We start from the raw sequence: 27,936 nt of genomic DNA, 5'->3' as shown, positions 1-27,936 counted from the left end.
TGTGTTGCATCGGCACAAGTACAGCAGGAAAAAAAAGATGCCTGGAGCCGTGAGCTGAGCATGAATCAGCAATCCCATTCTATTGTTCAGAAAATAATCACAATGCTGGGAGTATGGAATTTAACAATCATGCAGACATGCCCTTCCCCCCCCCCCCGCCCTCCCCCCCCCAAGCAGGAAACTGACTGGCTAAAACATGGCATCTTGTTTTTGGCTTCCTGAGCTGAAAGGAATGTAAAAATCTTGGGAGAGAATTTAGGGAAAGTTGATTTATAAATATGGAAAATACAGCCCATAAGAAACACGAGATGATTTAGATGCAGCGTTGGCTTCCTCTCGGGGGTGGCACGCCAAGGGAGTGTTTATTCACTCTTATGATCAGGAAGCGAGCTGCCGTAGCTTCAGTAGCTAACAAATGCTTCTGGAGGATGTGCTATGTGCTGATCCCTGGGTCAGCTGGTAGGGAGAGGAAGGAGAGTGGGCTCTCCCTCTTAACTTCCAATCTGGGGTCATGGGGAGGGAGGTACAGAGATTCTGTAAAGCAGTGAGTGATTCTGAAACCCCTGCATGCACCAGATTCATCACCTGGAGGACCTGTTAAAACAAGACTGCTGGCCCCACCCTCAGAGTTTCGGATTCAGGAAGTCTGGGGTAAAGCCTGAGCATCTACAGTCTCATGAGTTCCCAGGTGATGCTGAGGCTGCGATCTGGGAGCCACACTTTGAGAACCTAAGGAAATAAGCACATGGGCCGGGAGAAGAGGGGGAGTGTGGGTTGAGTGCAGAAGCCCCACCCGTAAGGTGCAGTCGATTTGTTCCCACTCGTTGAATGTGTCCTCTAGTACGTAGCTGATGGGTTTTGATTAGCGGGGTGCTTTGGATAAACCACACCGGCCGTGATGTTGCCACCACTGGGAAGGGAGGTAAGAGGCACAGGTAGAGAGTTCCCTGCGGGCCTGTGAAGTCAAACAGGACATACTGCAGCAGGGATGCGTCTAGTGACTCCTAATCAACGAGCATGCATGTGAGTTCACAGCAGCAGGCAAATGGCTACAGGAGTAAGAGGGTGACAGTAGGGTGGGCTCCCACCACGGCTGTGCTCGTACTCAAGCCCTTCTTTTCTGAGCAGAAATTCTCAGCAGAATCAGCTGGGAAGCCTCGTCTAGGTACACACCCCTGGGCCCAGCCATGGAGACGGCAAGCAAGGCTTCTCAGCCGACTCTGCGGTGAATCCCCTTCTTGAGATTAACCACCACTTTCCCTGCAGCTTCCAAGCCTGTGCATACGTCCTGTCCTTAACGTAAGCAAGAGGACAAAGCCAACCTCTTTGGAAAGCTCCATCATATACCAGGTCTTGTCGCCACTTTATTACTACAAGCCTTGAGTGTCTCTGATTCAAGGGCGCCCACTTACAATGCAAGTAGCCTTCACGGACAGTAACTCTCTACCCTCAGAGCTGGGTGCCTTGGTAAGCACCAGTCACTGGTAGTGCTCTAGACAAGGCTGACTGTGCAGTCAGGAATGGAGAAGCGGGGTTGCCCGCCCGCTGTCCGTGCAGCCTCCCAAGGTAGCACCTCGATTTCTCTCACATGTTCCCAAATGGTGTAGGCTGGTGGCACCCAACGTGTGATCCCTGGATAGTATAGTCAGATCACCTGGGAACTTGTTAGAAATGCAGACCCTCAGACCCACACCCAAGACTGGCTAAGTCAGAAATTTTGGGGGTGGAGCCCAGCGATCCATTTTAAGAAGCCCTCCAGGTGCTCCCCAAAGTCTGAGAACCACTAGTTTAGTTCGTATGTAGCTTCACCGACACGTGTAACTCAGAAACAGAACAGGATGGAAAAGCAGGCAGCCTGCCATCTATAGATCTATTGAGATACACAGACAACTGTTCCAACGTGCTTAACATTTCATGCCCATCTGTCAGATTTTCACCTAAGGACTTAGGACCTGGCCAGCTTCTCAGCTACCTTTGGCATCCCTCTAATTCCCAGTGAAAATGTGACTTATTTCATTGCCCTTCTTAAATGATACAAGGGCTGTGTTCTTTCGCTTTTTAGAGTGACCTCCCCTCATCATAACCTCCCCTATGACAGGGGCTCAGGAAACACTATTGTTGGTCAGATCTTATTTATTCCCAGCTCTGGCTTAAATCCTGCAAAGGCTTCACACCCTAGGTCTCGTTCTCTTCTCTACTCCACGATAGTAAGCCAGAGTGACCTGCTTAGCAGCATTAAAATGAAAGGTCAAATTACGTGGCCATGGTCTCACAAAGAGTGAGGGGTAAAAAGGGATCGTATAAACGACAGCCTTGAACTTTTCACGGATTCCTGAAACTGTTACCACCAGGGTTCCCATCCTGGGAGTGCTAGGACAGACCTATGGTCCTACACAACGGGATATCTTGAATTTTCAAGGGAAACACAGCCACAGCCATGCAAATAGTACTAATTAGGTTGGACCTAATTACTTATAAATACAAGAAAACTTTCTACGTTTTGACCTGGGGTCATGATGAAAAAAGTTACCAAAACACTGAAGGTGCCACGAACTGAGAAAGTTGGAATCTATGTCCTAGAGTCACTGACTCCAGGAGGAGGTGTATTCAGACTATACCCTTTCTGGTCAGAATCCTACATTTGAGCCAGCACATTTAAGGAGATGTACCTTCTAAATGTAACTTAAATATCAGGGAATAAAAAACGTAAGAAAAGTATAACTACTTGGAATCTCTCCGGGGCTTTTCTTTCTTACCTTCCTACCTAGATCTGCCCATTTTAATTCAATCCTTAACTAGGGTTTCTGTAGTTTTTTTTTGAAATACCAACCTAAATTCTCATTCAGTGCCCCAGCCCTTCCTTTATGACTTGAGCATCATGGATTAGTTCTTACAGATTTGAACTAATAATCGCTCTTGTGCATTCCTGAAAATCCCCTTTAAAACAGATGGTTAAAGACAAAATCCAGCCGTGTGTGTCCTATACTTTGTGCATGACACCTCACAAGAAACCATCGACTTTACCAATAAAGTTACCCGAAAAGACCTTCATGAAGTCGTATCAAACAAGAAGAACCCAACGAAGGGGAGAATGAAGACAATATAAGTTTATGAAGTATATTTCTGTAGGAACTTTGTAATGTCATCCTCCTCCCCCTCCATTTGGCAATTTAAGAAGTAGTAAACAGGGGTCTCTGGGTGACTCAGTCGCTTAAGGGTTGGACTTCAGCTCAAGTCATGACCTCACAGGTATCAAGCCCCATGTCGGGCTCTGTGCAGACAGCTTGGAGCCTGGAGCCTGCTTCAGATTCTGTGTGTCCCTCTCTCTCTCTGCACCCCCGCCCCCCCCCACACACACACTCACTCTTTCTCAAAAATAAACATTAAAAATGTTTTTTAAAAAGTAGTAAACAGTTTATAATGGTATTTGTTAGGAGAATTTTGTTCTCATCTTCAAAGAATTCTACAGGCAAATTCATCTTCATAATACCCCCTTAGGGAAGATGGTTCTTCTTTCTTATTTGGGAGAGAGAGACAGACAGACAGACAGACAGACAGGCAATCTTAGGCAGGTTCCATGCTCAGCACTGAGCCCAACACAGGGCTCGATCCCACGCCCTGGAATCACGACCTGAGCTGAAATAAAGAGTGGGACAGATGCTCAATCGACTGAGCCACCCAGGCAGCCCTAGAAGATGGTTCTTTTTCCCTGGGTGTTAAACACATGCAGAGAGCTCACTGCAGACTCCAGAGACAGAGTGTGAGCTCTGTCTGTGTAATGCCGTCCCCCTGGGGTGTAGATGCTCCCTGTGTCAAAAGCTATCCAACATGGGGGGGGGGGAGAGGAAGTGGGTTCTTGTTTGATGTTGTTGTCTTATTCATCATCACTTTTAAGAAATCAATAATATCGTTTGCTTCAGTCCTAATGTTTTATTTTCACATTCTCGTTTGTTGTTTTTCATGCATGTGTCTCAGTGAGTCACCTAACCACAATTACATATTCGAGCATCTGGCGGTTCTGCATGGTACCCTCATTCCTCAGGAGTTATTTAATCCCCCTGCTGTGAGGAGTTTGTTTCCAGCCCCCTCAACACACACACAGGCGTGCACACGTACTTTATTTTCCTTGGCCCAGGGAAGCGACCCCACTCTCCACCAGGTGTCAGTAGAGGCAGTTTTAACGGCTTGCTTTGGCCAACAGTGTCTCTGTTGAAGTTGTTTCTCCTGCTGTGTCAGACGTTTCCTCAAACCACCCGTCTGCCTCCTCCTAAGAGACTAGCTTCCATTCTTAGAAGCGTTCGTAGAGGATGGTCTGCCTGCAGAGAGAGGTAGCTTAGAGGAAAGTGCTCTGTAACCATAGCAGCCAGTCAGGTTGATTCTCCTAAAACTTTTACTGGCGGGTTTCTTCTTGGTGACTTTTCTATCACTGCATTATGTGGTTACAAATTGTTCCAAGTTCCATTCAGGGGGACAACAAAGTAAATACAGCAGATGGTTTGAGATTCACAGGGGGCTTTTCTGTCTGTTTTCAAGCCCAGTCTGACCCCAAGAACCCCACTCCTATCACTGCCAACCCAGTCCTCAAAGCAGAAACAGGATTTTACTCAGGCTGTGGCCCCAGAACCTAGCCACAAGGATGGAAGAATATTACCATGCGTCACATTCCATTGTGAGGTGAATGACCTTGTCCCCACACTGAGAACATTGACTCTTGACTTTGAACATCCCCTGTGTCATTCTGTGGGTAAGTGGCAGGGCCCACATGCTTTCCATGCATGGTGACTTTGAGAGAGAAGGAGAAAGAGAGAAGAGGAAGAGAAGGGGACAAGGATTTGGCAAGGACACAGGTTAAAATGAAGAGCAGAAATGAGCCTCACAAAGATTACTGGATTTGAATGAAAAGGGGTCGGTGGGGTGGAAACAAAGGCTAATTATTTTACCAAGACAACAACAAAATCAGCCACAGCAAATCAAGCTCAGTCACAGATCCTGGTTGTACTGTCTCACTCCCCAAAGGCAAAACAGGGCTACTGCTGAAAGTCTCAAGCGGAAATTATAGCTTTAGCCATTCAATAGTCATTTGCTGATGTCTCCTGTGTGGAGCCCTAGTTGCCCACCATATCCAGCAGAGGAATCTGACCCTGCCTTCTGCACCTAGAGGTGATCCACTCAGACGAACATCTGGGCTAGAGCACAAGGGCGAGCTTCTACTGTTTTTCCACATCTTTATCACAGCCTTGTGTTCCTTTTTAACTAGCCCCATTCCCGGTCTAACAGTGCTGGCTTTTTAAATTATTTCCTCTTACGGATTTTTTATTTTTTTTTTAACATAACACTGCCCAATAGGGTTAGCTTTACCAAGTGGAAAAAGTGGATGACAGCATGGTATGATTTGAATACACCTTGCCTCTGTTCTCTTCTATTTGAGTTTTTATTACTATAATCATAAATTTGACCATTATATATTCAACTTCATCGGATACTAAGATTTACTATTAAAATGCAAAGACCTCAAGACAGGAAGTTATAGAACTAGGGACAAATTCACCTGGGTACCCAACCTTCATTGTTCTCCATAACGAATTTAAATGTATGTGAAAGGTAACCTTGAGAGGGAAAAAAAAAAATCCCCAAAACTAAAGTTAAGTCTGGAAAGAGGAGAATGGCAGGTAGGAGAGAGGAGAAATTTCACCTCCATTTTATCTTGGTGATGATGGGGTCTAGGGAGGTGGACTTCCATGTTATTATGAGTCTTTTTACCACCTCACAGTATCTCAAAGTAAATGCCAGATAATAGGTCCAATTTCCCACGTCTTAGAGATGACTGGGCCTGGCCAGGAGATGAGAAGACCATAAGAATGGTGACTACAATAATGACAAAGCCTACCAATACCTTATGCTGATGTCTTACTTTTAAATCTACAAAGCATTTTCAAATCCCCTTGGTCCTCATCATAACCCTGAAGGGTAGGAATTGTGACAGCATTTTACAAATGAGACTCAGAGAGGTGAGGCGCCTATCTGAGATGGCCTACTGAGACTCTGAACCATCTAGAATGATGCCAGGTCCTGGAGTCCTTCCTCTATACCTGGTCTTGAAGTTGTTCTTAAAAATGTTTCCCAAATGTCAGAGTCCAAGTTTTGATGGAAATGGGCCCTTGCCCATGAGGGGAAGGAGACAGAAGGGGAAACTCCAGGAGAGAGAGGATGTTCGAAGTGGGGGGTACAAGGCACCTGATGGAGATCCACAACCTCACTGCCCTCCTTGCATGAGGTGCGCCCACTTTCAAGGGCAGCCATTTGCCCTCACCCGGATGTGTTTCCAGATGCCAGAGACAGAGTAGTGGTAAGGCCAAAGTGCAGACAGAACCCCTAGCTCCATCCCATAAACTCCAGCAGTGCACAATGCCCCACAATACCAACTAAACTTAGTCAAAACAGCTTCTTGCTATGTAAACACAACTTTAAGGCACATCCCCAAGCATTGCCCTCCACTCTTATTGCCATGACCTCTAAAACCCTTTTATTTAGGAAGAGTAGATTATCAATGTCGGTTCGATGCCAGGTGAGAGGGTGGGGGTCTGTCCTCCTTTGAGAGCCTTCTTGATGTTAATGGTCTCAGCTTAAGAGCCTATGGCAACCTAACATTCGGACATCTGATCTTTTAAACTGAATCAAGAAATTTGCTTATGAAGGTTAGCCCCAACCCACCCCAGCCCACCCCCCAGTGCACTCATGGCTTCCTTGGCTGCCCATGAAGTACCTATTCAAGTGTTAGCACATAAGCCCTGTGTATCTTACGGTTCTGATGCATCAGGATGCATGATACTCTGGTACCCTTGATGTAAAAACATGAGGGGGATATGGCATTTCATGTTAATTTATGTACAGGCTATATAAGCAATGACTCACTGGGTCCATATGGAAAGATTTTTCAAGGGGCGATTTTTACAGTTGTCCCTTCAATGTTGTAGTTTCTAGTAGGGGAAAGGAAACACAAGAGGACAAAGAGGTGTGCGATCTGGGGAAATGCACTGGAGTTTTACAAGATCGAAGTAGGGGTGTTCTCTCTGACCCTACTCTAGCTTGAACACTAAGACAGGAAAATAGCAATGATCCCGCACAAAGAGGTGCCACCAAAGGGGTTAGCCTCCTGAGGATTCGTCCTCCACACTGCAGCAGAGTTATCTTTCTCAAATTGGGTGGGTCCTCTTCTTAAAGACCTTCCCTAGCTTCCTATTTCCCGTAGGATAAAGTCTGAAGTCCACAGCAAACCTTTCAAGACCCTTCACCATGTGGCCCTAAACTACATTTTCAGCTTCATTCTTGGCCATGTTCTTTCTTCTCCCATCCCAAATCATGTACCCTGTCACAAGATGCTATACCTTTTGTTCTTTTGTTGTTCATGAACCATACTGTTTTTATTCTCCAACTGGAAAATATCCTGACTCATTTTTCAAAGTCAAGCTCAAATATCACCGTGGGTCCTCCTCATACAGATAAAATTAATCACACTCTCCTCAGTGCCTCCAAAGAGATCTCTTATCCCTCCAGTCAATTCTTCTGCCCAGAAGGTACAAGTTGTTCATCACCTAAGCCCCCTAGGGGCAGACAACATGCATAATTCATCTCAAATGATCCAGAGTTGCAATGGTGGCTGATGGCTTAACTAGAGTGGCCCCAGACCTTGCATTGGAGGATTCTTCTTTAGCCTCCAGCCTTGCTTCTCCAAAACTTACCTTCCTTCTACCCACAAAGGGATCTACTGCTTGTAGGTCCTGTTCTTTCTTGCCACTGACCAAAAATAGCTTGCACATCCCTTTTTCATTTTATTCAATAGATTGTGTTTATCAATTTGTGTTTTTTTCCATGAGCTTTTGCATTTTAACAGTGACCAGAGCCTGCAGCCAAAGCTTAATGTGGCACCCACAGATTTATTGTGTGTGTGTGTGGGGGGGGGTGGTCTGTGAATCCCCTTCTACCCATCTTTCAAGGGGAGAGGCCTGTAACTTCCATTATATTCTTTGAGGAGACTGGACCGCCCCCCTGCCCCGAAACAGTTGAGATCCACTGAGGTAAAGGCATAAAGCATTGGAGAAGAATTTTAAGGGGAAGCATGCAGCAGGGCTTTAACATGTCCCCGGAACCATATCACACACCTGGCACCTGCTTTCTTGCAGGATAAAGACCCTGGTCTTCTCAGGAGAGGCTTAATCTATCCTGAGAACAAAACGCAGCCCAAGGTCTGGAGAAGGTGCACTGCTTGGAGATGTGCATCTTCTTCCACCCAAGGTCACCCACAGCATCTCTCCAGCCATCCTGTCCACTGACACGCTTAACTCCACATGACAGCTCCTCAGATGTTTGAAGACCTTTATCTAACCTTCATGTGACTGCTCCCTTTTCTAGGTTCCCTTCAACAGTTCCTTAAGATGTGGTTTCCATCAACCTGGACATTCTACATGAGTCTCTCTCTTAAAATGTAGCAGTCCAAACATGGCCTGACTTGTCCTATAGGCTATGCTTCCATCCACGCACCCAAGATGGTCTTTGAGCTCACGGTGGGTTGCATAGAGCCCAATATCTCCCAGAGTCCCTAGACCTACCTCCTACATGTTTGTCATAATTCCTTTTACTTTCCAGTTTCTGAGAACTCAATAAATTTCTCCATCATTTGTATTTTTTTTTAATATAAATGTATTTTTCAGTGCTTTGGAGGTAAATGCCCACTTTTCCATTCTTCCATGGGGAATAGGTTTTCCCTAAGGGACATGGCATTGGACTGAGAATAAGTGGGCAGAAAAAGGCACGGCCCTGAGTGATTTTCCACACTGCCTCTTGGCACACCACACATCTGACTTATATATTTAGCTGCTCCTGGCCAGTGGGCTCCACCTTCCCAGCCAGCTTGTTAAATGGATTGTAAAGTCCTTGAGAGCCAAGAGCCTTCTAGTCTTAACCTATTTGTATCCCTAGTGTTTGCTCATATCACATTCATCACAGTGTCTTATTATTTCTGCTTCCTTAATGTCACTTGAGTCCCTCATCCTCTGCTGCCACCCCCCTAGTTCTGGCCACCTTCATCTCTCCCCTCCACCTGCCATAGCCCTCTGACAGGTCTGCTTTGACTCAGTAGCTGTGAAGCTTTAAAACCTCAAGTTGGCTAGGGGCGCCTGGGTGGCTCAGTCAGTTAAGCAGCTGACTCTTGGTTTTGGCTCAAGTCATGATCTCATGGTTCATGGGTTTGAGCTCCACATCAGGCTCTGTGCCATCAGCACAGAGCCTGCTTAGGATTCTCTGTCTCCCTCTCTCTATGCTCCTCCACCCGTCCCTCAAAATAAATAAACATCTAAAAAAATAAAAGCATAATCTTAAGTGAGGGGAAATCTAAGGTATAGGTCCCATGCGGGTGTGCTTTCTCTCTCTCAAAAATAAATATTTAAGAAAAACTCAAGCTGGATAGTAACACTCCCCCACTTAAACCTGCGTAATTTAAAAGAGTTACTCAAAGTAGTCCCTGTGCCTCAAGCACAAGCATGAAAACAAAGCATTAAATCATGACCTAAGGCGAGACCTCTTAAAAACAAGACCCTTTAGGTCCAGAGTCCCCTCCATTAAGCCTTCCAGATAGCCCCAGGTAGAAGTGACCTCTGCTTCCTTTGTGTCCCAGTCAGCTCTGAAGAGACACTTAAGGGGAAACCCGCATCCACTTTTGCATTATTCTCTCCCTGTTGGATAAGAAGCCCCTTATGGAGAGGCCAAGGTGTTGTCTTTGGGCAAAGCCTGGGGGACTGCCTGAGCAGAGTAGGCCCTCAATCAAGGCCTCTGGACTGACCAACCGAACAAATGAATGATTCACGTAAAAGGAATGTTCTTCATTCAAGTAGCACTCACCTAGGTGTGTCTAAACTGAATGTCATTCTCCCCTCTGTTGGTGTGAGAGGACCTTCAACTTTGAGACCCTCAGGACACAGACCCTCACAGTCTAACTGAAGACTCTTCCCTCCCCTGTGAGTGGTGGGACTTGCTTAATGAATGATACAGACTGTGACTCAGCCTTTCCTGGACAGAGAGCAGCTTGCCAGTCCTTCATTAGCTACGCCTTCTCCCACACAGCACCACCTGACCTTCCTCCTCACTCACCTGCTCATAACACCCCTCACCAAGTTTGTTTTCCTTCCTGACAACAACAACAACAAAAAAAAAACAAAAACAAAAAAACCCGCAGCTTTCTTTATTCTTAAGCTCTTTGGACTTTGTTTTTTCCTTTGACCCCATGACCAGCTGGTGAGCCCCAGGCTCTCGGAGACCTTCCGTGTGTCCACTCAAGTACAGGGCACTCCGTTGACCCCACGCTATAGCATAGGACTGCTAGGAAAGGGGGCCCCGGACACCCGTCTACTCTAGAGGGTTCTTAGACTTCCTGCAATTACATTATAAGACTCTAGAGGTCACTGAAGGAAAATAGCACTAAACATCACCATATGCCGAAGTACTATAGTAACTCTAGCATACTATTCACACTATAGTAATGGCAATCGTATAGTAATGGTAATACTAAAGGAAAACAGTACTAAGTATGAAAATTAGTACTAACTTTAGTGCTGACAATATTTTGAAAGCCTTAAGATTTTTTTCTTGTTCATAGATACTTTCTACTTCACACACAATACAACTTTCTGTAGTTCGTATGCCTATTCAATTAGAATTTTGAAAACAAAGATTTTTTTTAATTTAAATTTTATTTAGTTAACATACAGTGCAATATTGGTTTCAGGAGAATTCAGTGATTCATCACTCACATACAACACTCAGTGTTCATCACAAGTGCCCTCCTTAGTACCCATCACCCATCTAGCCCATCCCTACACCCACTTCCCCTCCATCAACCCTCAGTTTGTTTTCTATCATTAAGAGTCTCTTGTGGTTTATTTCTGTTTTCTCCTCCCATATGTTTATCTGTTTTGTTTCTTAAATTCCACATAGGAGGTGAAATCATGGTATTTGTCTTTATCTGATTGATTTATTTTGCTTTGCATAATTCATTCTACCTCCATCCACATCAGTGCAAATGGCAAGATTTCATTCTTTTTGGGTGCTGAGTTTGATACATTCTATATAGATTTTGGATATCCTTTATCAGATATGTCACTTGCAAATATCTTTTCCCATTCCATGAGTTGCCTTTTAGTTTTGTTGATTGTTTCCTCCGCTGTGCAGAAACTTTTGATCTTGATGAAATCCCAACAGTTCATGTTTGCTTTTGTTTCCCTTGCGTTCTGCAATGCATCTAGTAAGAAGTTGCTATGGCTGAAGTCAAAGAAGTTGCTGCCTGTATTCTCCTCTAGGATTTTGATGGTTTCTGGTCTCACGTTTAGGTCTTTCAACCATTCTCAATCTATTCTTATGTATGGTATAAGAAAGCAGTCTAGTTTCATTCTTATACATATTGCCATCCAATTTTCCCAACACCAACACTTGTTAAAGTGACTGTCTTTTTCCATTGGATATTCTTTCCTGCTTTGCAAAAATTAGTTGACCATATAGTTGTGAAAACAAAGATATTTTTAAGTGATGGTATAGCAAGAACATGACTGAGATTTTATAGTTTCATCTTTGAGATCATACAAAGGACACAAAACTATTTTCACACATTTGTATTAATGTTATATTTTAATGTCAGTGTTATCAGCCCAGACTCTTGGTTGCAAGTGACAGAAACCGGACTTGAACCAGCTTATGTAAACACAGGGACAGTTTTGCTCAGGAAGGACTGAGGAACCAAACCCTTGAAGGGGCAGGAGGGACACAGCTTGGTCTCAGGGAGAACTGGAAGCAGGGATTGGAGGCCACTGCACAAATATGAGATTAATGCTTCTCACTTTGAGAAGCAAAGATCTAGACTAAAGATGCTAGTACATCTTCGCCACTCTTGGGAAAAGCAGCAAGTCAGTGTGCTGGTAGTGTTCTTAAAACTTGAGATGGAAAAATAGACGTGATCTTGAATAAAATATGTTAAATACATATTTATGGAAGGAACCCGGAGATTAAGAATGAAACATCTTGTAAATTGACACATGTCACAGAGTCCACGGTTGCTTCAAGTTCCCTAGGTGTGAGTTGAGAGAAACAAATTGCCTCAAGCTAATTAATGTACATGATATTGTTTGAAACAAAAACCTTACGGAAGATACAGGTTATAACCTGGGGTATTCTTTCTTGTCTTTTTCTTTGTAGGAGGTGTCAGTGAAAAAAAAGGTCCAGAATGATTACTAACCTATGACTCCCAACAGTATGACAGGTATCTCTTTTTTAAAATTCTCTTTGCATGTCTCCATTTTTGTTCCACCTGAAGAGAAATACAGGGTTTCTAGAAGACCAACCTAAGAGTCTTCACAACATTATTTTCCAAACCATCAACTAAGACTAAATGCAGATATATCCTAGGAATACATCCCTACCAGTGAGTTTTGCTCTTCTTCAGAAACTATGAGATGCAGAAACCTATCGTGAAGAAATGATAATTCACAGTGAAAGGCTTGGTTTTAGCCATCCGAAGATAACCCTTGCACATGAGACACATTGACTCTTTATATTCATTCAGGTCAATGTAAGAAATGCCTCTACATATTTCTCCAAAATGGGCTGTTTATTCCAGTTAGCAGTACAGTCGGGATGGAATAGGATTAGATCACATCAGGTGAATGAGGTAGAAACTCTTAGCAAGGGACAAAGGAGACAGAATGACCCCCAAGGAACATAAGGTTGCAACAGTGTGAATTCTTTGTGCAACACACAGAGCAGGGGTTGCAAACTCAAAGGCCCCAGGGGCCAGGCAGAGGACACCAATGTGGGAACAGGTTGGGTGTAAGAGAAAACAACAAACAAAACTGGAGTACTCAGGTTCTCTGAAGAGAAGCCATTCTTCCACTCTAGGTGATCACTGACATACAGTGGGGAAGAAGCCCAGAATGCCCAAAGACTTCAACTTTTCAAAAGAAGCTGGAAATCCAGATTTTAAATGAAGTATTGCCACTCATAAATATTAACAATTAACTTAATAGAATACCAAAGACTCACGGGCCAGTCAAAATATGTCTGCTGACTGGAATCAACCCCGTGGGCTACCAATTTATAATCTCTGCTGTCTACCTTCCAGCCTAGCACCAAGCCCACACGTGTTCTTGTGGTTACCACGACAGCAGGGCAGATACTCCTAGACCTCTGGGAGTCATGGGTACAGCTTGACCTTTGATAGTCCATTCATGTCACCTCACCTAGTGACAAACTAAACATACAGGACAAGTACTCCAAGAAGCCATTCCCCGGTAGACCTAAGACACTGAGGCGACTTAAAGTTGCCAGTCAGCCTTCTGTAAGTTTGGGGACCTCCTAATTACCATAACACTGCCTCCCTCAGCATCACTGCCCTCCCTTTATACCCACCTACCCTGGAGCTCCTGGGGCAGCAAAAAGATGGAGTGCCTGAACAGACCAGAATGATTCACACCAGTAAGAAGTGAGGGCCTCAGAACCACATCTCACCTTTTCCTATTTTTTTTTTTTTTGCTCACTAACAGTCATCAGAACATATCCACTCCATTTTTATTCCACTTCCAACCAGGCAAAATTCTTTCCCACTTCAATTGCACCTGTTCTGTGTCATAAACTCGGTCATTCGGTGGAAAATTGGCACACATCAACCTTAGCAATCTCCTTTGTGTTTACCTATGTGTGGGAATTTCAACTGGAAGGAATAAAGTACAAATCTTTGCAGGCACAGGCATGTGTGAACACGTAGATATCAAGCAACAGGTAGCCACACTGCAAAGCCTAGGGAAAGTGTCCCCCTCTGATACAGGATAGTGCAAGATCAAGTGTGACACAAGAGTGGCTCTATACTCCATGATAACTTGCCCACTAGAAAAATACTCCAAAGATAGTCTCAAAGATAGTCTCATGTAACCTTTTGAGACATGAAAATGGCAAAACTTGGTAGAAAAGTGGGTAATTTAGTGGATGTCCTTTGCTATGAGGTTGGTTCCAGATAGAGTCCAGAAGTGGCCATCCATCCCAGGTTTCTATAGAGCAGGGCTAGCATTTTTTTTTAAAGAGCCAGATGGTAAATATCTCTGGCATTGCAGACTACTCAGTTCTGCCATTGTAGCATGAAAAGCCATGGAGTATACATAAACAGGCAGAATAGGTTTCAACACAACTTTATTTACTAAACAGGCAGCAGGCCAGCTTTGGCCCAAGGACTGTAGTTTGTGAACTCTTGGTCTAGAGTCCAGTAGAGTCCAGACCATCTTATTGTTGGGCAGAACCCCCAAGGTCAACTCAGGTCATCTCCAGGACAGAGTGATGAATCTAGGCTCACTCCAGGACAATTCTAGATTGAGCCAGCTTTTCAGCTGATCTTGAAGTCAAGATGCTTTTCTTGCAGACTGAGCTGGAACCCCAGGTGCCTCCCAGTGGAGGAGGGAGTTTTTGCTTCCTGGCATTTGTTTCATAGTGTAGAAACTAACAGTACTATTTGCAAAAGAAATGTACTCCATGCACACATTTACTGCATGTTAATGGACTCAGCTGAGAGAATTATCGCTTTAGACTCCCTTGTTTGTGGACGAAATAAAAAAGTATCCTTTCCCCTCACTTTTTTGCTATGGTCTCAGGCTATGTGTTTATTTTAAGAAATCTAAAGAATTTCATTGTGGGAGACCATAGTAAAGTTGTATGTAAGTCATCGGAGTTAAGTGCTTGCTTTAGGAGCATAATTTAAAGGGCAAATATACATTATTTTCTTCTTTGAAAAACATAATAGGCAATATTACTGTTATGCAGTACAGGAAATCAATTAATCTCTTTGAAAATAAAACCATTCTTTAAATGAAAAGGAATAAGAACATTGAATTTATTTTCCTAAAAGCAAGAAGACCAACATTTTCAGATAAGAGTCATGTTGATGGTATGCAATCTCTTTCAGCCAGAATGCTTAGTAAACTTATTTTTGCATTAGCTTGCATGGAAATTTGTTTATTTTCTAGGGTTATTTAATATCAGCTACAGTGGAGTCCAGCCTTGCCAAAATTTTCTGGTTGCTTTACCTAATTTGAAATTAGGACTATATGAAATCACTCACTGAAAGATACGGACTCTTAATGGAGATAGTCAGAAAGTGCCTTAATATAGTATTTTGTTAATCTGGCATTAAGCACTGCTTCCTAAGTAATCTGAGGGGAATTCTGCTAACATTTATGGCATTATAATGAGCTTTATTTTGCATCAAACCATGATTCACAGCAAAGTTTGTTCCAAAATGTGAATGAATACCTAAAAGTTCAAATACCAAAGTTAGAGGCTTTTGGCCTTGGTCAAAAAGAAACATCCTTGTGATGTTTGCCCTTTTCTTTTTCTTTCTCAAACTATTACTCTTGAGTATATCCCAGGCACGAGGGGAGGGATGTTAGCAAGGATAGGACCGCTCTCAGTTGTTGCTCCAATGTTCCACTGTATGATCTTCAGACTGTTTGCATGTTTGGGGATGGGGTCATTTGTTTAAAAAAAAAAAAAACCTATGTAATTCTTCATTTTGCTTAATTTACATTTCTCATTACTGCTCAGGTTGACCTTTTTTTTACATGCTTCTTGGCCACTTGTATTTCTTCATCCGTAACTCACTTCATATTTATGGTCCACTTGCTCATTGTGGATTTTATGTTTTTCTCGAGGTTTATAGAAGTTTATTATATATTAAGGATAGTAACCAAGCATGTCACCTCATGTCCCTAGATCTTTAATTCCTTATTAAATGAGAAAAGGAGACTAGTTCATCTCTAATTCTCCTTCTACATTTACAATTAGGTTATACTTCACATGTAAACATTTATAAATCACATTTTCATGAAGTAGAGCATGGGTACATTGATGGTTGGAAGAAAAAGGGATCCCCAGAGCAGTGTTTTCTGTGTTTTAAGACTATTCTAATGAACAGGTTTTTCAGAGTCAAACCAAACATTTAAGCTGGCAAAACTCAGTAATTTATTGTGAGCCCATGGCATTTTCCAGGGGTGGCTCTCCACGTGTTCCTTAGGCTTTTCAAATGATCCTTATAACTGTTTCATTCCTTTAGAAGGAGAATCACCATTGTGTTTATGTCCCACAGCCTAAGTAGACCATCATCACAGAATCAGGAGGTTGACGACAGCAAAATTAGGACACTATCCAAAGATAATGTTAACAGTGTTACTGTTAACATATCCCGCTGTCAATACTCTTCTGAAATAGGATTTTGGTCATGGTTTCTTAGTAATCATTCACTGATACGGCCCTTGATGTTATACTTTTAAAAAACAAAAAGGTCTATTTTGAGAGAAACAGCACGTGCACAAGCAGGGGAGGAGCAGAGAGAAGGAGAGCGAGAATTCCAAGCATGCTCCACACCATCAGTGCAGAGCCTCACACCAGGCTCGATGTCAGGAACTGTGCGACATCGTGACCTGGGCCGAAATCCAGAGTCAGATGCTTAATGACCAAGTCACCCAAATGCCCCTAGACTTTTAATATAATTTGACTTAAGTAATGTTAGAACCAACTGTGCTGTATATGCCTTCACAGCTCTAATAGTAGAGTTTAATCTCAAGGAAACAAAAGGAAATGCTAAGTTAAAGGGACTGAGTATCTTTAAAAACCTTTTCTGTTGCCAAATTGTCACCAGATTATTAGACGGTTTGAGATACCGATCAGCAGTACAGCACCCATTTAATCATAAATCCTCCAAGTTTGGAGCTTTTTGGTAATTAATTTTTGAGTATTAGACAAAATTTTATCACAGCTTTTTAAAACTTTATATTTTTCTTACTGATAATTTGGCTACACACACACACACACACACTGACCACTTAAAAGACTTTTATAACTTACCTGCTCATTTAACTTTCCTGTTGTGTCATTTTTTTCTTATGATTCACACATTAAGAAAATAATTCATTGTCAATGATTGATGTTATAATCATTTTCCAATTTTGTTTTATTCTTTTTAAAAACTGATTTAAACTCAAGTTGGTTAATATACGGTGTGGCATTGGTTTCAAGAGAATTTAGTGATTCATTGCTTACATAGAACATCCAGTGCCCATCCCAATAATTGCCCTCCTTAATGCCCGTCACCCATCTAGCCCATCCCCTCCATCCCCTCCCCTCCAGCAACCCTCACAGTTTGCTCTCTGTATTTAAGAGTCTCTTATGGGTTGCCTTCCTCTCTGTTTCTATCTTATTTTCCAATTTTAGTATATATCTCTTTTCATTTTGGCAATATTTGACCATTTTTAATTTCTCTTTTTCTTCTTTTGAAATAATTCCATACTAACAGAAAAGTCTGCAAGATTGGTTCCAAGAAGCCCTAGCTACCCTCGATTCAGAGTCCTCAAATGTCAACACTTTATCACATTTGCTTAATTCTCTTCCCCACTCTCTATGTCTCTCGGTCCCTGTCGCTATGTTTTTATGTAATTTTTATCTTGAACCATTTACAAATAAGTTGCATACGTCAACAAATACCATGCCATCACGTTTACAAGTTTTTAGGTTCTACACAGTGAGCTCTATTGAGGTGTCATGTTGTGATTTATGCCTTTGCTCGTCTAAGCTTGATTTTGTCAAGCTTAGAAATGTCTTCTGGTGAGGACTGAGGGACACACAGCTCAAGGAGTTCTTTGCAATGAGTTAGCATTACTATTTCAACACGTAGTTCTCGTTAAGGAGACAAGGATGACGTCACAGTTGAAAATTTTCTCAACAAACACCCTCTCTTATTTATCCTTTATGCACCAACCATCCACCCAAAGTACCAGAGCCTTTGATGGCAGGGAGGGAGAGCCTGCCAGTGCTGGAGGCCCTTCTGTCCCTTCTTCCCCAAGCCAGGCCTGCCAAACCCCAAGTCTTTGTACTGGTTACCCCTGCAAAGGACACAACCGTAGAAGCCAGACACGATGCTCTGCATCCTTCCCCATGTTGCTACAGGAGCTGGGAGAGGTTATATTGATTTATGCACTCCTGGCATAATTCTTCCGAAAGAGCATCTAGAGGCTTCTTTCACATTCTTCCAAGTTCCTGTTTCCCTGGTGGTGGCCAAAAATAAAACATGGCCTGGGATTTCATGGAGCCAGCTAGGCACATGACAAACGTTGCCACAAATAGTTCTGGAGAAGGAAAAATACCAACTCGCCCAAATAGCTAGCTCTCCCGTTGGTGGAGCCAATTACAAAAAAGGACCTTTGGTTTTATTTCTTGGGCATTTAACCACATGAAACAATGGGGGCCGTTTTGCTCCCTCCTCGGCTTGGTGTCACTTCTACAAGAAACAAAAATCTCACTGAAAGGCTAGAAAGGAAACATCAGTCCTCTCTGAAATGCCTTGAGGGCAGAAGGGAGGCTGCTGTACCCACATCACACAGAAAATCTTTCAACTCCTCCACAGACAGCTCTCCCACCGATCACTACTAATGGTAACTGCTGAAATGTCTTGTCCTCTTCTCGCTCTCCCTGCTAAGGCCAAAAATCCTGGTGTGGTGGCTCTAAACACACTGCTTCCCCTCCCCCAGGTCAGTCAGGATTCTCTTGACTCTTCTTCTCCCTCCTCCCCAGCCCATAACTCCATCTGCTCTTTTCCTCTAAAGGTTGTGGGTCCCTTCTCTCCCCTCTCCCCCTTACATCCCCTTTTAAGGCCCCACTCAGCAGAATAAATAGATCTTCCTTTCTAAGGAACTCACCTTAGAAGGCAGGAGAGGGGAAAGCCGAAAATGCTTATAATTTTATACCCCCCCCAACCCCCATCACACACAAATTGGTAGAAGCGAGTCACTCCATAGTGTCCTGTCTGGGGAAGAAAGGAACCCAGAACCTCAGTTCAAGATTTTTTCCCGTTTCCACCAGAACAAGGGAGAAGTCAAGAAGACCACAAAAAGGGAGCGCAAATTCCTGTGCAAATAACACATCACCCTTTGACACAAAAGCAAATACTTTTTTCTCCGTAAACAGAACGCACAGTGACCTTTTGCACAATACAAATGGGTAAAGGGGGCCGGACCTTGCCACATATCCTAGCTAAAGAAAACCTGGCCCTGTTGTAATCTGATGGCCTCTGTCCTCCCATCTCTCACCTCCTTAACATCCTGAACTTCTCCTGGAAGATAGATTTCCTACTGAAAAGTGTGGAACTTTCTGAAAGAGAGTAGATTAATGAAATGTCACCAAATCCAGCCAGATTAGTGAAAAATTTTCCCCAAAATTCTAGAACAACTTCACCTTCCAAGTTTGAGCTGCAGCCAAGGGATCAAGAAGTTGAAATGTCAAAGGGACAGGGCTTTACAGAGAATGAATGATGGAAGTACAAGACAAAGAAAAAAATTTCTTTATCACTAACCCCTGTATTCTTTCAAGAAGAATTCCTTTACACTCTTTGGCTTTTTCTAGAGGTCTGCCCTAACCCCCAGCCCCACTGTCCCTGCTCCCCACTCTGCACCCATTCTCAGTATCACCATCATCATCATCGTTTCTTCAACCACCACAATCAAGCCGTCATCAGTCTGATAAACACATCTCTACCTCCTTCAAGGTTGCCATAACCAAGAATCACCCCGCACATCTTTACTTGGCTCCTGCTAACAAACAACATAATAACAAATAACAAACGTAACCTAGCAGGGTTCTGCTGTGTTGGGACTATCCTCCTCTCTATTCCCCCAAATGCCACTGAAGGTCCGGTGCAGTGGCACATTGGCAGGTGCAAGACCCTTCAAAAGAATTGAAAATAACTTTTCCGAACAAAAATTGAGTCCCTAATGAATATGTGAGGTTATTTTGTTTGCAGTGAGTCAAGAGTTTTCTTTTGGGGACGCCTGAAGGGCTCAGTTGGTTAAGGGTCTGACTCTGGATTTCAGCTCAGGTCGTGATCTCATGGTTTGTGGGCTAAGTGACTTTAAGTAGTGATAGGTCTCATTTTTTTTTGTTAGTCTTCCTCATGCTCACCGCCAAGGGAGGTAAGGTGAGCAGTCTTTCCTCCTCAACTGATTAAAGCAGAACCCCCCTCTTTGATGGATGACCTAGCCTTCACCTGCTCAAACTTGCCAGTACATTAGAATCATCTTGTGAGGTTTTTAATTTTTGTTTTGTTTTGTTTAGAGAGCACACGTGCACATGCACATGTGCACAGGCACAGAAGTTGGGGAGGGGGAGGGGGAGAGGGAGAGAGAATCTTAAGCTCCACACCCAGCAAAGGGATCAATCCCATGACCCTGGGGATCATGACTTGAGCTGAAGTCAAGAGTCAGATGCTCAGCCAACTGAGCCACCCAGAAGCCTTTATCCTTTTTTTAATGTTTATTTTTTGAGAGAGCACGTGAGCAGGGCAGGTTAGAGAGAGAGGGAGACACAGAATCCAATGCAGACTCCAGGCTCTGAGCTGTCAGCACAGAGCCCAATGCAGGGCTTAAACCCACAAACTGTGAGATCATGACCTGAGCCAAAGTCAGCCACTTAACCGACTGAGCCACCCAGGTGCCTCTCTCCTGGGAGCTTTTAAAATCCTGATTATGCCCATGTCACCCCAGACCAGTTAAATCAGAATCTCTAGGTAGACCCAAGACTCAGCATTCTTGTAAAACTGTCTAGGTGATTCCATAGTACAACCCATTCTGAAAGCCATAAGGTGGACACAGATTCTCAGCCCAGGCTGCCCAATACAGTCAAACTAGGGAACTATTTAAAACTATCAGTGTCTGTGACCCACTCTGGAAGATTCCAATTGGCTTGGTCTAGGGTGGAGCCTCTTTTGTTTTTTTTAAACCACTCTACTTGGGCAAGTGGTTTTGTTTTTTTGTTTTTTGTTTTTGGGGTTTTTATTGGTTTTGGGGGGGGTTTTGTTTAACTCCTCAAGTGATTCTGATGTGCATCTAGTGTTGAGAAAAGAGCAGTTGTCTCTCAACTTGGTGGTGAGGTATCCACATCACTGGAAATTTTGGCTTAAAGAAAAAAAAAAAAAAAAGGCCAAACAAGCTCTATACTACCATCCAACCTAACAGCATGTACCTGAGCTTCTGGATTCTCTATGAGCTCTCCAGATGATTCTGATACACACAAGTTTAAGAACCACTGATCTAGAGGGTTTTTGTCTTCCATATTGGAAATGTTTTGGGAAATGTTTATTTTCTAACATTCATTCTAACACTTCATCTGAGTACCTACAAAAGACATCTAAAATATCACCGGTTAAGGGGCACTCGGGTGGCATAGTCGGTTGAGTGTCTGACTTCACCTCAGGTCATGATCTCATGGCTCATGGGGTCGGCCCCATGTTGGGCTCAACGCTGACAGCTCAGAGCCTGGAGCCTGCTTCAGATTCTCTCGCTCTCAAAAACAAACATTTTTAATAAATAAATGCATACACACACACACACACAGATGTCACCAGTGAATCTAGGCCTAACCTGGCCGCGATGACAAACAGAAATGTAGTTAAAGATGCTTTACTCCCAATGACTACCTGGGTGTGCTCCATTACTGTCGCCCATGAACAACAGACCCACGTCCCTGCAACCATGCATTTGGCTGGTGGGTGCCATCATTGGCATTTATCTAAAAAGCCCATCAGGGTAGCAACCTCTCCAGTTTAAATGATCACAATGTCCTTCAGGAGTGCACTCCTAGGGCAGCATTTTTCATAAAAAAAGAAAAATGGAACTTTACTGGACATTCTTCTTTAGTGGGTCGTTTAAAAGTTGTAAGGTGCATTCGGTTAAGAAAGGAGTTTCTTCCTGGGAGGGTGGTGGTGGTGGTGGTTTAAAGAAAATTAAAGGACTTCCATGTGGGCCCTCAGAAGAATGTAGCTTTCTGGTGAGCAGTATCTATGGGTTATGGTGCTCAGTCTGGACTGCTCACTGGGAGAGCTTCAAAAAATCCCCATGCTGAAAATACTGAACTTTTCTCAAAAGATTGTGGTGAGGGTATTAGATTTATAGAAATCATTTAGCACAGGGTGTGGCACATTGGGACACAACATAGACATTCTGAGGGAGAACCAGGTACAGAATAGGCATCACTAACACTAATGTTAATTGTGAAAAATGGCCCATATAATTAACTGAACTACAATGGGGGGGGGGGGGGGGAAACAGATGTAAACAAATGTTTTCAGTTTTTTTGTTTGTTTTTCAGGTAAGCTTACGTGTTATCACTTTGTTTAGCTCACTCCCATAATTCATGTTTTCTCTTTAGTGTCTCATTCAAATTCAGCATCCTATTTAGGATTTCCTGAAAGACTTCTCTGTACAACAGGCCTTTCTTTTTTTTAAAACAGGAGAGACAAGAAATGCCTCTGTCATTTCTTATTTAATGGAAAGACATTTTTAATGAAGCAATCTAAACATAACATTTGAAGCAAACAATTCACACAAAAGGAAGTACGTAGTTGTTAATACAAGCTCTTCCTTTCTATAATCCTTGATAAAATAAGCATCTTAAAACACTTGCTGGTATTATTACTTCATTGTCTTAATAGGCATAGGTTCCTATGCCACCCAAGACCAAGGGGCCATACTGATACAGTATCTTCCGGCATGCTTCGTGTTCCCCAGGATGTAGAACATAAGCACATAAGGAGGAAGTGACCGCAGAAAACAAGAGGGGGAGACACATACCCTTGCAGCTGCCAATACAAAGAAAGAGCAAACGAAGATGGGTTTCCCACCATTATATTTCTTTCCACATTTATAGTGTCAAATTGTGGTCCCCGCTTTTCTGCCAAGACCCTCTTGTGACTTCCCCACCCAGATCTCCCTTGAACCCTATGCTTCCAAATATTTTACCTGCCAAACAGCGTTTATTAAATAGAATTCATTGCGCGTTTTTAATAATCAAAACGTATGTAATAGAATACTGTTGAGGAGAATAAAATGAATAATGATCCCACACTACACAGATACAAAAAAAAAAAATTGTGAAAAACCAGAAGGCGTAAGATTTTTCGTGACAGTAGCATAGGCTGTTTCATGTTGTATCATCTCCCTTGGGCCTTTCTGAACTTTAGAAATTGTTCATACTTTCCCAATACTACTTTTGTGGACCTCAAGTTAAGTGAATATTCTGCACTCCAATTTTCTCAACTCTAAGTAGGAATTATACTCCTATATTATTTAGCTAAATAGAACTATAAATGAAGCCATCAGAATACCAATTACTGCTGGCACTGACTTTAATCAAAAAAGTCTTTCAGTATTATTATAAAATCATTCTTCAAAGATTAAGTCTATGTAAATGAATATGAAATAGCCTACCATACTCAGTAATGCATAATGAAAATATTCATGAGAATTTCAATCATTTGATACTGTGCTCCAAATTAGATCAAGAAATCATTGCCATAAATCAGAACATTAGCAAAGTCTGAGTTTTTTCAATAGAAAATTCTAATTAAATTTAACATTACAGCATCTAAGATATTAGACTCCAGACATAGAAACAGAAGAAATAGTTCTTACCTTGGAGAAAATCACAGTCAAGAGATCACAGTTTCTGAACACATCAATACCGATTTTTTAACAACTCAAAAGACTTACAGAGGTTTGGAAACTAGAAGGAATCTTACAGACCATCTGTTCCAACCTCCTGAAATTACAGGTGGGGAAACAAAGCCCATGAACTCAAAGTAATGTGCTTACAGCCATGCAGCAATGTACCGTGCAGGTGTCTCAGATCTTCTCATAAATGATTCTTCACACCTCTCCTCCTTTGAGCTTCCATCGGCTCTGATTGCATTTGTAAAAGTTTTAGGAGAAGATTAAAAAAACAATTTGTAATCCTATGAAGTGTAAAATGATTGCTCTCTACTACCACAAGGAGAACCCCAAAATCTCAGTGACTTCATACAACAAAATTGTATATCTGATTCATGTTAAATCCAGTGCCACATTGTTGGTGGATGGATAACATTCCCCACGGTCATTTGAGGGCCCAGGCTCCTTCCTTCTTACATGCCCATTCACTTCTAGGACTTGATAATTTTCTCTATTCAACAGGAGAGGGAGAAAAGAAAATGAAAGGATATATGGACTTGCTTTATGGGCCGGGACAGGCCTGGAAGCGGTGCCCAATGTTCTTACTCCACTGGCTTGAACTCAGTCACATGGCCACGTGTGACTAGAAGGGAGGCTGAGGAACGCAGCCTAGCATGTGCCCAGGAAGTAGAGAGCACACAGATTTCAATGATGAGTCTGTGCCACAAAGGGCTATACAAATGCATGAAAATATTATGGAAGTAGGTGAGGTCACATAAGACCGGATTTTTATATTGAAGTCATTTTTGTTAATGTTTATTTTTGAGAGAGAGAGAGAGAGAGAGAGAGAGAGAGAGAGAGAGAGAGAGAGCGCGCGCACAAGCAGGGGAGAGGCAGAGAGGGGGAGAGGGGGGGAAGAGACACAGAACCTGAAGCAGCTCCAGGCTCCAAGCTGTCAGCAGAGAGCCCAACCCAAGGCTTGAACCCATGAACCGTGGGATCATGACCGGAGATGAAGTTGGACCCTTAACTGACTGAGCCACCCAGGCACCGCTGAAGTCATCTTTTTGTTTAAAGATGTCTGGTCCAGTCCTCTAAACCTTTCCCAGGTAATATCAGCATCTCCAGACAGGGCTAGGATGATCTATTTTGACCACCACTTCTAGATGCTTTTGGAGTTTGCATGATGATATAGTGAGAAAAACATAGACCTTGGAGTCATGTGTCCTTGGGTTCAAATCCCCAGTTTTCCAGTTATTAACCTGGTGAATTTGAGCAAGTTGCTTAAAAAGACAGCAGAAAGGATCCTGGAGTTGTATCAATAACCTAGTTAAATCGGTCAGCAAACATCTATTGAGAGCCCCCTGTGTGACAAGTCTTGTGGGTATACTCTAAGGAAACAGCAGCGATTAAGGGGAGAGCACGGAGTCTAGATCAATAAATAGTATGTGCACAGTCATTGTCCCCAGCAGGCACTCCATGAACGTTAAGTGATCTGGCTTCGGACCCTCCTCGGCACACTCTGCAAATTTGTTATGATTTGTTTTTGGCCCTGTGCATCTAAGCTATGAAGACAGGTTTATCCCTCAAAATTCCAGATAGAATACATTAATGAATAATAATGCATCTGAGAGATGGAGAGGTCAAGTGGAAAGTGTTTCACTTGTTCCTGTCGTTTGGAAGTGAATTGACAGGGTGAGAATTCTAGGAAGCATGTTACAAAGCAAGGGCTTAAAATATGATTTGGGCTACGAATATTTGTTCAGTTTCAACAGGTTTCCTCAGACAGAGAGCCCTCTTCAAAGGCTGGTGGCCTTTATGTTGCAAAGCATCTTTTACAAGCCAGAGAAGGAGGGTCTTCTGGGGAGGTGACCAGGTCCCTGAGGGCACATAGTGGTAAGGCTATAGCGGCCCCTCCCACTGGCTGACAGGTCAGGAAGAGTGTGCAAGGCCCCCCAAGAGAAGGAAGAGGACAGTATCTGCACACAGTCATGGCCAAGGGCTTCGTCTTCTTGCTGAGGCTCTCTCTAGACACCCAACCTGGGGGGAAGCCTCCCCCTCTGGCCCTCCTGGACTCCTGGTCTCTCAGTTCTTGTTTTGCTTCTATTTGCTTTTATCTCTTTAAGTGCAGAATAGGATGGGGGAGCAGGCAAATAATGAGGACAATAGGTCTCTAACCCAGGAAAGTATACACCATCTTGCCCCAAACCATATGTGTATGGCTGACCCATTAAAACGCAACAGAGGGGTCAAGCGCACAGGCCTGTGGGCAAATCCACCTAGGATCCAGTGTGCCTTTGCCTCTTCTGCTGTGACCTAGGGCAAGTTGTTTTCCCTTGCTCAATACTCAGTTTCTTCATCTGTGAAATGGAGAGGATCGTTATCTCAATATTAGTGTTAAGGGTCAAAAAGAAATCATGTCACATGCTTAGCACGACTGAAACATCGTGAGCCTCAAGTAATAAATGACAGATACCGTCACCACCACCAGTAGCTATCTCCACTATCTACTACCAGTCACTATCTCCAAGCCAAATACACCACTCCCGCCAGGAAGGCTTAGGGGGGATGCAACTGTGCTATTATCTTGCTTCAAACACATTAGAGGATGGATCTGATACATCCCATAACCAAATGCCATCCAGCTCTCTTGAACAGCCCTTTCCACAGTCCAAGAAGTAAAGAATCATAGGTGGGAGTCAGAAATGGGTCCCCCAGTCCTTTCCAGCAGCGATCCAGAAACATCCTGAAGGGATATTTTAAATGAATGGACAGTTTTCAAGGAACGAGACACCGCTGAAAATCTATTCCTAAATATTCTAGCATCCTTTTGCTGCTGGCCTGCCTCTAGAATACATCCAACTGCCTTGTTCCCTACTTTCCAGACGAGGATTTCCTAAAGATCCTTTTGCGCATGGTTCTTATGCAATCCCTGGTCTTAAAGGAACCCAGGAAATATTGACCAGGCTTGGGATGAGCCTAATTGTTTCCAGGCAGGGGCAGTTATAGCCATGGTAGATTCCCTCTCCTTGCAAACTATCAGTCCGGAGCAAGTTGAATTACTAGAGACCTGCTTTAAGATTCAGTATTTCCAAGACGAAGAATACACTGTGCTTCCTGACCCTATCAGGCCCCAACCCTTCACAGGAATTTTCCGTGTGCCACAGATTCACTGAAGAAACGCCTTTGATCTCCACATGCACCAGCCAAAAGGACAGGAGTTGAATTGGCCAGAGTATGGGGCTCCTGGGCCTGGGACAGGTTGGCTCAGGGCCGGTGATAATTTTACCGTACTTCATCCGCAACTCTCTTCACCACCACCACCACCCCCCTCCTCCCCCCTCCCCGGCTTCTCTCCCAGGAACTCTTGCCATCTACAGGTCTGGTCTGTTTGGCACTCTTAAAGCTTCTCACCACTGTCCCCCACCCACTTTGTGCACCTCACATCACATTGCCAGAGTTGCCCCGCCCTATAGAAGACTATCGTTTGCCAGTCCCTAGGGGTGCACTGGTTGACAAAGTCAACCAGTTACCTTGACACAAGGAGCCACCTGAATGCATCAGCCGGTATGATGTCATCTTAAATAATCAACAGCTGCCCTAATCCTGAGTCCGGGTTAGAGCTATGGAAGACAGGGCCTGCTAGTCCTAGAAACAAGGAGGTCGCTTCATTTGGATGAGGGCCCTCTGCCTTCACCCAGTTTCGCCCCAGACTGTCTCAGCGCTGCCCACATCACATGCACACTTTGGAGGGGGAAGGGCAACAGTCAGGCATGGTTTTGTTGTAACTGTCCAGAGGTTTTTGGGCTGGTATGAGCTCCAAGGTCCCTTCGAGCCCCAACTATTCTCTGAATTTTGCTGCTCTGAGCCCACTGGATAAAGACCAGGTGAGCCAGTTAATCTGCCTGGAACTCGGCAAATTGCTGCACACCAACCTACCATACATGGCCCTGGCTGATGTTCAGGAGAACAGAGTAAAGCAATTCATGGAGTCACCCCAGTTTGCCAAGGTAGGATCACTTTGGCATAAAGTGATACACTCATACACTGGCATAAAGAAAAGTGAAACCTTCCATTTCTAAGCCTTCCAATAAGAAGGGACTCCAAAGCTCATTCCTACTGCTAATTATTTTACTCATGTTGCGTCTGCTTCACTAGCTCTAAATACAAGCCTATGCAGCATGCCCTCCAAATATAGATCCACAGCAGCCCAGAGAGAAGACAGCCTGGGATTTACGGGAGCAGGGACATTTCAAATACCTAACAAAAATGGGCTCTATCCTATCAAAACCCACAGGTCAATATTAGCCGTGAAGAGAAAGTAAATAAGGTTTGTTTGGGGGCACAGCAAGTTTCTTCTAGTGTTTCTTCCCTTGCTGGAAAGGTG

At 43.4% G+C, this 27,936-nt stretch overlaps 1 protein-coding gene across 11 annotated transcripts in view; it reads left to right on the top strand.

The window, feature by feature from the left end:
- Positions 1-27,936, top strand: part of THRB (thyroid hormone receptor beta) — a 391,572-nt gene that overhangs the window by 268,762 nt on the left and 94,874 nt on the right. For 9 of the 11 annotated variants that reach the window (XM_045037689.1, XM_023260616.2, XM_023260619.2 and 6 more), the window contains one exon: positions 12,238-12,301. The exons of 1 other annotated variant lie outside the window; for it this stretch is intronic. In XM_045037689.1, the coding sequence (XP_044893624.1) occupies positions 12,280-12,301 (22 nt within the window). In that variant the 5' untranslated portion in view covers positions 12,238-12,279. Of the gene's footprint in view, positions 1-4,668; positions 4,745-12,237; positions 12,302-27,936 lie in introns of those variants that run through there. One more of the 11 variants, XM_045037691.1, reaches the window with a different exon arrangement.

Source organism: Felis catus, chromosome C2 (genome assembly GCF_018350175.1).
Source record: "Felis catus isolate Fca126 chromosome C2, F.catus_Fca126_mat1.0, whole genome shotgun sequence".
In the NCBI taxonomy this organism is placed as follows: domain Eukaryota; kingdom Metazoa; phylum Chordata; class Mammalia; order Carnivora; family Felidae; genus Felis; species Felis catus.
Note: the sequence above shows the minus strand (reverse complement) of the source record. Positions and strands in the feature narration are given on the sequence as shown.